The sequence below is a fragment of the Nyctibius grandis genome, chromosome 31, assembly GCF_013368605.1.
Source record: "Nyctibius grandis isolate bNycGra1 chromosome 31, bNycGra1.pri, whole genome shotgun sequence".
NCBI lineage: Eukaryota > Metazoa > Chordata > Aves > Nyctibiiformes > Nyctibiidae > Nyctibius > Nyctibius grandis.
Genome location: NC_090688.1, coordinates 253,405 through 267,773, shown reverse-complemented (window position 1 = coordinate 267,773; position 14,369 = coordinate 253,405). Strand labels below are relative to the sequence as shown.

Sequence of the window (14,369 nt, the reverse complement as noted above, 5' to 3'; positions counted from 1 at the left end):
TTCTTCCTACGTGTTGAGCTGTGCAGTGGTCTGTCTTTCCTTGAGTCCTCATAAGTTCAGCAAGATTATTGAGTAGCTGCAACGTATCGTCTGCTTCCAGAGGTGTGGAACATACTATGTATTTTGCCCTTAGGAATTGCCTTAGTTGCTTTGGATTTGAATTACCTTAGTTGTTTGAAGGAGAGTGTTGATAGTCAGACTGTGCTTTGGAAAATGCATTATATTTACTGTGTTGCAGATAATTGGCTTGTTATGAGATGTGTTGATGAGAGTTTCTGAGAATAGTGTTTCCCTGCTGAGAATTTGCTTTTTTTTTTTCTTCTCTGGGGTATCCAATTAGCTCAGCAAAATTGGACTAAAAACTCAAATAGCTTTTTGCAGTGCTCCTGTTCCAGTATTGCTGTGACCTTTCCATAATGCTTTAGTTTAGCATTTTAAGAACAGCGAGGTGTAAAATATCTCCAATGAGAATTAGTACTTTATAGTCATCTGTTGTTTTACGCTAAGAGTGATTCAACAGGTTGCCCGAAGAGACTGTGGAGTGTTCATCCTTGGAGATGCTCAAAACCTGGCTGGAACGGGCCTGAGCAACCTGCCATAGGTGCCTCTACTCTGAGCAGGGAAGTTTACTAGAGGATCCTGCCAACCTCAGTCATTCTCTGATTCTCTTCAACTGTAGCCCAGGCAAGTTTAATGCAGGCAGCTCCTCAAACAAGATTTAATTTCCTTGAAGCATTCATCCAGATATCTGCACCCAAGGCTTCTAGGTCACACCAAGGAATGAAGTTGTTCATTGTTGACAGTTAGATGAACTTTTAAAAAACTTACACATCTGTCTTTTTACATCAGCCAGGGCTTCAGTGTGTCCTGGTCCTAGTAAAATCTTGAGGTGTATGTATCATGTTTTGATTCTTAATGTAATGAAAATTGGACATTTTCGTCATCGTTTTTCCCCTTAAAATTTGTAGGAGAATTAAGATGCATCAGAATAAGCAGTACAAATAATATGCATGTCCATAATTAAGATACCAAAAAACTTTAATGCTGTCCTGTAGTGATCACTCAGTAATAGTAAAAATGATTAATGTATTTGTGTTAATAGTTGCAGCTGAAACTAAATTTAATGACCAGTTAGAATCATGGAATCATTTAGGTTGGAAAAGACCTTTAACATCATAGAGTCCAACTGTTAACCTAACACAACCAGGTCCACCACTAACCTGTGTCCCTCAGCACCATATCTACACGGCTTTTAAATCCCTCCAGGGATGATGACTCCACCACTGCCCTGGGCAACCTGTTCCAATGCTTGAAAACCCTTTCAGTGGAGAAATTGTCCCTGATCTCCAATCTAAACCTCCCCTGGCACAACTTGAGGCCGTTTCCTCTTTCCTATCACTTGTTACCTGGGAGAAGAGACTGACCCCCACCTCCCTACACCCTCCTTTCAGGCAGTTGTAGAGAACCATAAGGTCTTCCCTGAGCCTCCTTTTCTCCAGACTAAACAACCCCAGTTCCCTCAGCTGCTCCTCGTAAGACTTATTTACTACTGTAAAAGACACGTAAGTTTTAGTTGGGCTTTGACCCTTTTAATTTTCGCCCTGCATAGCCTCAAGACATCCTTGTAATCCTCCTGAGTTGCCTGCCCCTTCTTCCAAAGGTCATAAACTATTTTTTTTTTTTTCTCTTTTTTTTTTTTTTTTTTCTCCTGAGCTCCAGCCACAGCTCTCTGTTCAGCCAGGCTGGTCGTCTTCCTGGCTGGCTTATCTTTCGGCACATGGTGACAGCCTGCTCCTGGGCTTGTAAAATTTCCTTCTTGAAGAGTGTCCAGCCTTCCTGGACTCCTTTGCCCTTTAGGGCTGTCTCCCAAGGGACTCTATCAACCAGGCTCCTAAACAGGCCAAAGTCTGCCCTCCAGAAGTCCAAGGTAGCAGTTCTGCTGGCCCCCTTCCTTACTTCTCCAAGAACTGAAAACTCTACCATTTCATGATCACTATGCCCAAGACGGCCTCCAATCATCACATCACCCACAAGTCCCTCTCTGTTCGCAAACAAGAGGTCCAATGGGGCACCTTCCCTAGTTGGCTCACTCACCACCTGTGTCAGGAAGTTCTCTCCCACACACTCCAGGAACCTCTGAGACTGTTTCCTCTCTGCTGTATTGTATTTCCAGCAGACATCTGGTAAGTTGGAAGTCCCCCATGAGAACAAGGGGTAACGATTGTGAGACTTCTCCCAGCTGCTTATAGAATATTTTATCCGTCTCTTCATCCTGGTTGGGTGGTGTATAACAGATTCCCACCATGATATCTGCCTTGTTGGCCTTCCCTCTCATCCTTACCCATAAACATTCAACCCTATTGTCACCATCATCAAGCTCTAGACAGTCAAACCACTCCCTAACATACAGGGCCACCCTACTGCCTCTCCTTCCCTTGCCTATCCCTTTTGAAGAGTTTTTTATAGCCATCCATTGCAGCACTCCAGTTGTGCAAGTCATCCCACCACGTTTCTGTAATTGCAGCTATATCATAGTTTTCCTGCTGCACAATCACTTCCAGCTCTTCCTGGTTGTTGCCTATGCTGTGTGCATTGGTGTAGATGCACTTCAGTTGGGGTATTGATCCTGCCACCTTTTAGGGGGAATAGTCCTAATTCCTATGTGACCATTCTCGGGTGCTTCTGTGGTTTCTAACACATCAATAACCCTTACATCCTTGCTGTCGCATGGCTCTTCATACCCTGCCTCCACTGAGATGGCAGACAGAAAGACCTCGCTAGCCCACTGTCCTTCCAACATTGGCCTACTGCCCCCAGGCTTCTCTCTAGTGAGCCTGGTTTTATCCCTTTCCCCCTTCAAATCTAGTTTAAAGCTCTTTTCGATGAGCCCTGCTAACTCCTGTGCAAAGGTCCTTTTCCCCCTTGGAGACAGGTGTGCACCGTCTGTTGCCAGCAGGCCTGGTGGTGTGTAAACTGACCCATGATGAAAAAACCCCAAATTCTGCTGGTGACACCAGGCTTGGAGCCACATCTTGATCTGCTGGCTCTTTCTGTTTCTTCCCTCATCATTCCCTGCAACTGGAAGCACAGAGGAGAACACTACTTGTGCTCCTGATCCCTTAACCAGTTGTACGGAGGCCCTTGTCTCTCTTGATTGCCTTTGGACTCCTTGTAGCAACTTCATCGCTGCCTACCTGAAAAATCAATAATGGATAAGAATCTGAGGGCTGTACCAGGGCAGAAAGCTTTCTCGTCACGTCTTCAGCCCGGGCCCCAGGGAGGCAGCAGACTTCCCCAGGAAGTAGGTCCAATCTGCATGCTGGGCCTTCTGTTCCCTTCAGGAGAGAGTCTCCTATGACAATGACCCATCTTTTTTGCTTTATGGAAGCAGTTTTGATGCAGGGTGTAGGCCAACTTAACCTTGGTGACACCTCCAAGCTGGATGAATCATTGCCCTCATCATTGATTGGTTCCACTTCGGTTCATTTATGCTTTTATTGTACTGTTAAGAGCAGCACTAATGTTATTTACGTGCATTGCCTTTGTTTCTACAGGCATGAATTTTCACAAGTGGGGATAACATAAAAGAAAATGTTCTGTCTTTTTGTTCCATTCCTGCTTCTGTGGTAACTATGTCCACTCAAGTTGTCTGTGCCCAGTGCTCATTTGTCACCACTTTTTGGCCAGCTTCTGTTCCTAGTTATAGGCTTGCTGGTGGAGCTGATGATTTGTAGGTACTACAGATTGGCAGAGGTAGTGATGGAGCAATTCTGGGTTGAGCCATGCTGTTATGAATATGCTGTGGAGACAAGATTCGTCAGTTGACTTGAAGACAAGAAGTGTCCATCTCTCTTCATGTCTTGCATCTTCCTTGCAAGACCTTTAACTATAAAATTCACTTCCTTCAATCACACGTGCATGCATGCACATACGTACGCATATGCACAACACATGCTTCATCCCACAGCCCTTCTTATTTTTCTTCCCACCTTTGGTGTTAACTCTAAGTTTTTCTAGTGAGTCTTTGTTAAAGGATGCTGAACTTAATGAGTTATAATTATTCATACTGTGGTAACGCTTAGGAACCTTAGCTTGGACTGAGTCTTGTTTGTTTTGTGTACCGAACAAAACATGATGGAAGGATAAGCTGCTTCCAAAGAGCTCACAGTCTGTATAAATCACAGTTGTGGTCTCCACTATGTAGAGATTGAATACTTAAACTGACATTTTGATTACACTTCATCTCATTCGATCATATCCCTGTAAATCCAGGATTAAGCCTTTAGTATCTCTAATTTGTAATTATTAATTTCCTACAGATATCGCTCAGACCCTTTGTTTAATGTTCTGTTAATCCTTTGTAGTTCCTGTGGTATTTGTGGCTCACATCAGGAACTGCTCTTAATGCCTTGTCCCACTGGAGGGCCAGGTTGGCCTGCTAATTCTGAGATATGGCCCAAAGCACTCTCTGTCTGTCCAGAAGGAATGACGCTGCGACATGGGATTGTGCTTGGAGGATAGATAAAACCTCTGGGGTGAGGGTTTCTTTCAAGTATACAATTTGTTTGCTTGAACAGAATAGCAGATCTTTAGGTGTTGAACTCCAATGAAATCAAGGCATTTAGCTCCTAAAGCTTGAGAAGGCTGGCCAGACTCCCTGGAGTTCACCAGAGCTATCTTAGAAGAATGATTTTTTTCAAATCTCAAAAATACTCCCGGTTCAGGTGGTTTTGCTTTCAGCCTTGTTCAGGGTTGGAGCCAGTTCACGCTTATTTTAATGGGCATAGTTCTATTGATATCAGAGTCCATGGCTTAGGTCCAAAATGCCTGAAGGGGAATTGTTATTTCTTGATAATCCTTTGGTCGAGGGGAGATGCGAGAAGACTGTAGAGTGTTTAACCCTGTCACTGACATTATTGCTCGGACAGGTCCCACGCATCTGTTTGGTTTCACTCCCGTGAAATTGTTTGAATTTTCAGCTTTTAAGCCAATTCGTAATTTGAATGCAAGTTGTCTATGTTGAGAATGCCACAGAAGACATTTTGTCTAGAGTAGTATTTCATCAAAGTTCTAGAAGAATGCAGTACTGAAAGCCCTTATTTCGATTGCTGATGCTCTCATATGTGGCTGTTTGATTTAATACCCTGTTATTTCAGGCTTAAAGCTCGCATCACTGAATACTCAACAAGACTTGTTTTGTACACAGTAGGTTGTTCCTCTCTGTATCAGGGTATAGAAGTTGCTTATGGGGAAAACAGTGGACATGACCAGTATCAGCATAGCTGAACTCCTGCTCTCTGTGGAGCTGTTGAGAAATAAAAAGATGCCAAGCTCATGTGCAAGGCAATATAGGCTAATATTAAAAATAATATTACTACTTATTAGCATTATATAAACTGTGGGATTGCTCCCACCTGTGATATGTATATAGCTGTTCTCAGATTGCAGTGAAAAGAATTCAGCAAAAAGAATTTGTCGGACTTTCATAGAACTAGAAATAAATTGTTTTTGTTTAAGTGTGTCACTTCTGGGGTTACATCCTCTAGTGTGTTAAAATAATCCCAGAATCTATGAAATGAAGCAGTCTGTCTCATAACAGTAGAGCAAAAGGTCGTTTGTATAAAGGAGAAGCTTATAAAGTAAAAAAGATTACAATTAAAAAAATACTGTGTTGATACTTAATGTCACAAGATGTTGGAGTTTTGAGGATAGCATGACTTAAAAGAACCACCCCTAGATAACATCATCTACAGATGCTTAGGGAGGATTGAAAAAGCGATGTGGAAGAGACAGTGTAAAAATAAATGCAACAAAAATGAGGACACCAGCAGTAAGCATGATAAGGCTGAGATTGTTCAAATGACAGTCTTAGTGGAGTTAAAATAAATTTTCTCTGAAGCATCTTGGATCTCTGTGGGCTTTAGTATTGTTTGCCCAAATCAGACAGTCTTTTAAACACCCTTAATAAGTGTAACTCCCTAAGAGTCATCTTAAATTTATGTGGTTAAAAAAAATCTTTTCCTGTGGGACAGAGGTGTTACAGAATCACAGAATCAATGAGGTTGGAAGAGCCCTCTGGGATCATCGAGTCCAACCATTGCCCTGACACCACCATGTCAACTAGACCAGGGCACTAAGTGCCATGTCCAGTCTTTTCTTAAACCCCTCCAGAGATGGTGACTCCACCACCTCCCTGGGCAGCCCCTTCCAATGGCTAATGACCCTTGCTGAGAAGAAATGCTTCCTAATGTCCAACCTGACCCTCCCCTGGCAAAGCTTGAGGCTGTGTCCTCTTGTCCTATCGCTGGTTGCCTGGGAGAAGAGGCCGACTCCCACTCTGCTACAACCTCCCTTCAGGTAGTTGCAGACTGCACTAAGGTCACCTCTGAGCCTCCTCTTCTCCAGGCTAAACACCCCAGCTCCCTCAGCCGTTCCTTGTCGGTCAGACCCTTCCCCAGCTTGGTCGCCCTCCTCTGGACTCACTCCAACACCTCAACATCTTTCTTGAAGTGCGGGGCCCAGAACTGGACACAGGATTCAAGGTGTGGCCTCACCAGTGCCGAGCACAGAGGGACGATCCCTTCCCCAGACCGGCTGGCCACACTATTCTTAATAGAGGCCAGGATGCTGTTAGCCTTCTTGGCCACCTGGGCACACTGGCACGTTACACTGTCACGTGTGAGCTGCTCTGTGCCTGGCTATGTACAGGCTGTGAGCCCGAGCTAACCACGAGATCTTGTGTCTGTCTCGTGCAAGCGTCCAGTCCAGGGTAAGCACAGAGGTTTATCAGGTCAGCTGAACTGCAGCAGGAGCCCGCTCTGCTCATCGTGTGAGTGCCCTCGCTTGTGCCAGGTGTCCTGTGTGATGCTTCCAGGTGGATGCGAGTCTAAACGTAACTTTAGCCTTCCGCACAGGTCTAATCCTATACCACGTTTACTGTCACTCTTGCAAATTTATTTTTTGATGGTTGCTTTTTAACCAGCCAGAAACTGTTGTGAAAGGTTTCTTTTTCATGTGAACTTCCAAAGTATAGCTTCACTTTAGAATCACGGTAGATCTGGGTAAGAGGGATATTATGTGTGAGGTGATATTTCCTATGATTGGTTTTTTTTTTTTTTTTGAAATTACTTTTCAAGTCTTTTAGGGGTGTTTTTACCCTGTGGTTTGTTTTTTTTTTTAATAAACCTGTTAACATTTTTGTGAGGCAAAGCAGGAAGAGAGGAGAATGTGTTTGAAAATAGTGTATCCAAAGAACAGAGGTACTTAGTATTTTATATTATTTTGCCTGTAGTATGCATTTAGATTTGTTGTCTTCCTGTGTTCAGCCACCAGCTGCTGTTGTACAAGTGTTTCCAGTCCTTGATGTACTGTTGATTTGGGCTTGTGGGCAGAGCCCGAGGCTTTATAGGAAGCAGGTTCAGAGCTACACTGACTGCTGGAACCAACATCCTACAATTCTGAGCTTAGTCATTTTCTGCTCCCCATACATGTGAGCAGGAACCCAAGACTGGTGATCTGTTGAGATGAAAACTTCCCAGATATTAAGACAAATACATCCTACCAGATCATTACTCAAATGGAAAGAAGCTACAGAGCTGAAAGTGTCTGTCAGAAAAAGTACGTGTATAAAGCATGCAAACACAGGAACATTTTTATATAAAAGCAAAATAAATAGCAGATATGTCACATAATCATCAGATCACACGGATTAGTGCGTCTCATTCACATTCTGATACTCTTAACTGCTTTTTCAGTTTTACTATAGTACAAGGATTCCCAAACTTGGATTTGTTGGGGCTGGCCAGCAGTGGCAGCGGCAGTGAGTATGTGCAGCACGAGCTCAGGTGTGTCCGCACCGTGCTCTAGAGGTGCCAGCGCCAGGCAGCCAGCTGGGCTGCAGCCTGGCCGAGCCAGCGCGGCTCGGGCTGACCCAGGCAGTCAGCAGCAGCCAGGGTGTGATGGAGGGGAAGGGGCCGTGCCACCAAGGCTCCCTCTGCCCTGGCTACAGGAGGGTCTCATAGCTCAGGTGTCCAAGGAAATGAGCTGTGAGCACCGGGGAGCCTGGGGTGGGGCGATGGTGACTGAGTGGGTCTCTCGTATGAGTGCGTCAACCGCAGTGCCACGCTGAACAGGAGCTGACTTCCCTGCGCGTACGTGTGTGCTGCTGCAGCTCCGCTCCCCTGCCTTCAGAGACGCCTTGCCTTGAGCCCTCCCTTCTAAATAACGACAGCAGCAGCTCCTATCTTTATGCAGGGCAAGAAAGAGTCAGCGGGGAAGTGTTTGGCACTTAATGCAGTGTTCACTGCCCAGACATCCGTTCCCTGTTTTCTCCAGGTCAGCAGAGAATCAGGAACTGCCACCGTCATGCTCTTGGCAGAGAGCAGCACGTGGACCACTTTTAAGTGGTTTGCATATCCCCAGTGGTACACCACAGTTTGGGAACCCCTGGTATAGTATAATTATATTTCTACAATCACGTGACCTCACCTTTTTAAATAATACATAAGCACAAGGGATCAAATTGAGTTTTTAACCTTAACTTTCACATTTCCTGACCTTTTGAGTGCTTAGCTGTGCAATCATAATATTGCATTAAAATATTTTGAAGCTTTGAATTTCTAGGATGGAGACCAGAAATCGAATAAAGGGGAATTAGAGATGTGGGTTGTAGGAGAAAAGGAAGACAATACAAAGCAAGACATAAAAAGGAGAGGCTTTTTGTTATGCATAAATACTGCTGGGGTACTATGCAGGAAGACAGGGTTTAGGAAGAGTGGGTAGGTGATTAAAAACATCCAGTTCAGTAAAGTCAAATAAGTTTTTCTAGTATAAAGTTGGTGTAAAATTAATAAGAAGAAAACCACACATGCATACTGAAATTGTAAAACTGTACTTAAATGTGGTTTGCTATTTTGATGTTTGAAAGCTACTGCAGTTAGGATATCTGCATAATTGGTATTAAGGAATAAAGAGCTCAGATTCAAATTCTGTAGCTAGAAATGTGAGGCGTCCTGGCTACTGAGAATTGACTGAGGAAGTGCTAATATTTCCTTAGCTGCCCAACAGCTGTGAGTATGCGTGAGTGTAGCTTGTTTAGTAACCTGCTGGTATTGGGAGTGTTTGCTTGCACCTGCTGCCTCATGGTGGAAAAGGGAGTAGGTTTTGTTCTGTTCCACAAAAAAATAGATTTAAATTAGTACACACAACCTTTACTTCTAAAAACACCCCCAGCCCCAGCAAAACCCAAAGAAACCCTTTGACTTAAGAGTTCCCAACGTGCTATTCTAGAGGCAAGAAAAGCAGGATATGGGATGCAAAGTCCTTGAGCGAAATGAGTGGGAGATACCTGAGGGTGGCATGAAGCAAGCTGGGGCCTCTGAGGAGGTCTTGCCTGTTGTCCGCACTCGAGCAGTTCTGCACTGATGCCGTGGAGCACTCTCAACAGCCTAGCTGAGCTTCAAAGATCGATCCAGGTCCCCTGTGAAGGTGATCATGTAATCTTGCCTTGCAACTGTTCTGTTGCCTGCCTGTTTCTAAGGATAGTTCCCTATTGACAAAGTAGTTGGAATACTTAACTTTTTTTTTTTCCTGGCAGCTGTTAATTTGATTGTCAATTTGAATGGGGAAACATTTCTTTCTGGCAGTTTTGATGTCCATGTAGAAAAATATTCATTCTCAGTTGCTTCCCATTCAAGTTAATTTGCTTAATTGAATTGAACTTTTACATGAAATATTGTGCTTTTTATTTGCTAGGTTCTCTCCTATGGGTGTAGATCACATGAGTGGGCTTTCTGGTGTAAATGTTCCAGGAAACGCATCTTCTGGCTGGTGTATCTTCATCTACAACCTTGGTCAAGATGCTGATGAGGGAATCCTCTGGCAGATGTTTGGCCCCTTTGGTGCGGTTACCAATGTGAAAGTTATTCGAGATTTCAACACCAACAAGTGCAAAGGTTTTGGTTTTGTGACCATGACAAACTATGAAGAAGCTGCAATGGCCATAGCAAGTCTTAATGGCTACCGCCTGGGGGACAAAATCTTACAGGTTTCCTTCAAAACCAACAAGTCCCACAAATAACTTGCTCGTGCTTTTTGTATGGAATAGATAATTGAGTGACAGAAGTTGAAACATTTTTGTTAGTGTAAAACTCATTTTGCGCCAATTTTCACAAGTGTTTGTCTTAGTCTAAATGAGAAGTGAAAAAGGTTTTATATTCTGGGATGCAACTGACATGTTCAAATGTTTGAAATCCCGCAATGTTAGACCAATTTTAAGTTCCTTTAAGTTATTTCATTTAAAACATGTTTAAAATCCCCTGAAATCTTAAGTAGATTGCATTAACTAGACCCTCTGGATGGTGGTAAAATTGAAGCATGCTTTCACTTATGAGACTAACATTTGTTCCATTGAATGTTGTCTGCAAAAACTGGAATTTTCTGAAAAATATCAGGCTGAATTCATTAATTTTCTTGTTTTTTATGTTGTTGTTTTTCCTACCCATTCCCCTGACCTTCTCTACCCCAGGCTTGGTAGTATGGAAGAAAAATTGAGAAATACTAATGTTTTAGTTGACAGTAAATTGTTTGATCAATTAATATTCGTTACTACATATATAGTTGAGGATTAGGCTTTTTAAAGTCAAGGTCTTGTAAGTAGTAGCATGCCAGCATAACTTTTAACACCATTGATGAGGTAAGTTGCACACTGAGCAGTGGCCAAGCTGTCAAATTCAAAGGTTTTAGAAACATTACTTTTAAAGCCCACTTTCGAATAGGAATGGACCAAAGAGTTTCAAAGAAACTCCGGGAAGATTTCAGAGTCAAAATGAAACTCCAAAAAGAGAGTGTGAATATATGTTGCTACTTTATCAAACTGAATCTCTTCTGTCCAAATATTTAATGCATGGTGCACTACTTACTGGTACATTATAATGCAGCAAGATACTTACTCATTTTCAAAGATCATTATAGTTTGAATTCCTTTGCTAGTTCTGTTTTGTAAAGGAAAAAGTTATAAACATTTGAGCATTGTATTTCTCGCATCCCTTCTAATGAGTGCTAGATTTTTCTATTTGAATAGGATTTTGTTTTGACAACTAGCTTTACTTATTGAACACTCAGCAGAAAAGTACTTACTACTTGCAAGTTAGATATTAACAAAAAACCCCTTTGATTTGTAGATTTAAAGATTAATCCCCCAAGTTTTCTGCAGACTGCCTTGAAACTTTGAGTTGTTCTGTTTCTGTTAATTTTCTTTTGCTTTTTTGTGTTTTTTGTTTGTTTTTACTTTTGCATTTAAGAACATTAAATTTGATTTTGTTTTGCTCAAATTTTGTTTTGTTTTTTATTTTCTGTTATTTTTTTGCTAAGTATTGCACAAAGTGTCCAGCTTTCAAAGAGTGTTGTTTTAAAGAACTGTAGTTCCTCCTTAAGAGTTTTAAATTATTCCTTTGACAGATGAGTAGAAGAAAAAGGGTTGTGAAACAAAAGCACTACAATAAATCTGTTGCATAGAAACTGTGTGCCACAGACGGACGTAACGCTGCAGGTGTTCTTTGGTAGCAAACCTGGAAAGGGTTACTGTGTCAGGTAAGGGCTGTGTAGGGATACTGTGCACGACTGGAGACTTGACCTGGCCAACCTTCAGCTCTGGTGTTTGTGTTCGGTTGCCAGAGGTAGAGCAAACACGAAAATGGGGAGAGTGGCAGTTTTATTGCAGTGTCTCCTTTTTTTGCGTGAACTCTACCAGTCCCAAAGTTTATTTTCCAATTCCAGAGGCTGTTCCATGCTGCCTGCTCATATCACCCCATCCCCAGCTGACCTTGCCTTGTGTTCGCAATCATTTCTCCTCTGCTGCGATAGGAGCTGCAGTCTTGCACGGCCCGAAGAAGCCTGCATCAGCATCTCTGCACGCTGCCACTGAGGAGTGGCTGAGCTAGCTGCCCATCTCCATTAATTGCCTCCAGCGCTGTCTAGGAGAGGCTGTTGCTGGTATTTCTGGAACTGCCTAGAGCGTACTTAAAGCCAAATAGATAGGCCTTGGCTCAGTGAGCAGCCTCCCGCTGTTTTTTTCAGCGTGTGTGCAGTGAATGTGAGTGGGATTTTTGCTATTAATACATTCAGCCTTGCCTTTCCTGCCAGGCCTGTTCACTCTACCATCTTCTGAGAAGCACAATGGTCTGTAAGACGGTAGCTGTGACAAAGCAACCAACCAGTTCCCAGCCCCAAAGCGTGTTTTCCAGTTCTGGTGTCTATTCCAGATGTTTCCACCAATTTATCATTTATTTATCGCTTCAACGAATACTTCTTTTCTGTGTACAAGGAGAGATTCAGAAGCATTTGAGGGATTTCTCCCAAATTAAAACTTCATAGTATAGACAAGTCCTCTTGCTGTGTCCCATCACCTCTTAACCTCACGCTGTCCTGTTCCACAGGAGTGGGTCTGCAGTTGTTTCCAATTTCCTGTCATTCTCTCTTGCCTTATTTCCTATAAGATTAATTTTCAAACTAAATGGGAGTTGCTGTTTTATTGCAGCATTTAGACTGTGATAAGTTCAGACTTCCAATGAGTGACACCTATTTTTCCATCTCTTATTCTTTACTAGATAAGAAGGAAATACAGGATATTGTTTCAGTAGTTGTATGAAAACATCTCTTAGGAAACATCTGATCCCAGCTTTCTTTGATAGTTGCTCTGAAAATAGTTACCAGGCAATTTACGTGAGCAAAGCACTGCTGCTTGAGTCAGGAAGAGAGGGCAAAAATGTCCCACTAAAATACCAAGAGCTGATACCAAAAGAGGTGTATGGTCTGCACTGTTCTAACAGTCAATAAATACTTGGCATAAATAGCCGAAGTCAAGAAAAAATGGTGTAGGTATTCTTGATGCTTTTGGTCCTAAACAATAGCCCATGCATCCTACTAGTAAAGACCCAAAGGAATCTTCTGGAAATGGAAACTCAATTCAAACAACAAGTAATCTGCCAGCAGTTTTTCTACCCAAAAGGTATGAGCAACTGGTTTCCCTACCATGTCATCCATCATACCCCCCTTTGAATCTCTCCCTTGAACATACCTGTTTCAAGAGGGGTTTTGGCCTCTTATTCCTCAGGGAGTTTAGAAAAACTGCGAATACATTCTGCTTTTTCGTCCTTTAATGTGATGAAATAAACATGTTTCAGGTGATACTTCTGTCTCAGCCAGTGCTTAGAAGATCTTTGTAAAACCAAATGCCTGTCTCAAACCAGAGGTCTCTTACATTTCTCATGAGATGCAGTAGGCTCAATAAGATGGAGAATACTAGAAAGTCTTGGTTGCTGGATTAAGATGTGATGATCGGCTTTTAAAGGCCTGGATTTGATGGTCCATACTGTAGATGTGCTACAGGGAACAGCTGCGGTGGGAATGTTTTGGGGTCCTTTAGGTTAGAAGCCTTGCAGGACACCCCCAGGTACCTGCTTCTGGAAGATCAGATTTAATTCCTGATGAAAACACATAGTTATGGGCATGCTGCTATTGCAGGGTCTCGTGTGTGGATGTCGAAGAGAATGACGATGTCTCAGGGGACAGGGCATGGTTTTCTGTGCCAGCATTTCTGAAGGGATCAACCTGGCTTTCGTGAACCTGCAATTTGGGTGACACCATTTCCTTTTTACACTTATTTCATCAGGCAGACAAAATGTGGTGACAAAATGAGAAGTTTATCTGCCTGTGTTTAAAAAGGAAAGGGGAGATAAGGCTTTTTCATCGATCTCCTTACGGTCAGGGTAGCCTCAGAGCTGAAGATCCCCAGTTGGGAATATGAACGACAAGACCAGGGATACTGTTGTCAAGCTTCAGCCAGGCTCTGCTTTCAAATGGACCCGTTTGCTTTGTGTCCAAAACTCACTTGCTTTCACAAGGAGAGAACTTGTTTGTATGTGAGCGTTAGCGCTTCAGCAGAAACTGCCCTTTGCTTCTGGCCGTGAGTCACCCGGGTTTTTCACCCCGCTGGCCCCGAGCCGTCTCCTTTGGAAGGCAGTCTGCAAATCAGCCACCTTTGAGCCTTGCCTTCCGTGGCGATAAACGGGCTTATGGTGTGAGGGCAGGATCGTACATCGGACTTGAGCAGCCGTCAGGATTTTGAATGTTAAGCCAATTATCTTTTTCAGGAAATTTTGCCAGCCATTGAATTTCTGGTGTTATTTTAATTATTGCTGTGTCACTTTTAGTTCTAGAATCACTTCGTTTTTATCCTGGTATTTCTTTTGAAAGGGAAGCTCTGCTGCCCTTACTCGGTACCTATCCTTTTCTCCACTTTTTTCAAATATTTGTTGTATCTGGCACTCCAAGAAGGCTCTTACCAGGCCAAGGCATGGCTGCTAAACACA

General features: G+C 42.9%; 1 protein-coding gene across 1 annotated transcript in view; it reads left to right on the top strand.

The window, feature by feature from the left end:
- Positions 1 to 11,330, top strand: part of ELAVL1 (ELAV like RNA binding protein 1) — a 45,646-nt gene extending 34,316 nt beyond the window's left edge. The window contains exon 6 of the mRNA XM_068420420.1: positions 9,754 to 11,330. Coding sequence (XP_068276521.1) covers positions 9,754 to 10,078 — 325 coding nt within the window. The 3' untranslated portion in view covers positions 10,079 to 11,330. The remainder of the gene's footprint in view (positions 1 to 9,753) is intronic.
- The last annotated feature ends 3,039 nt before the right edge of the window (positions 11,331 to 14,369 follow it).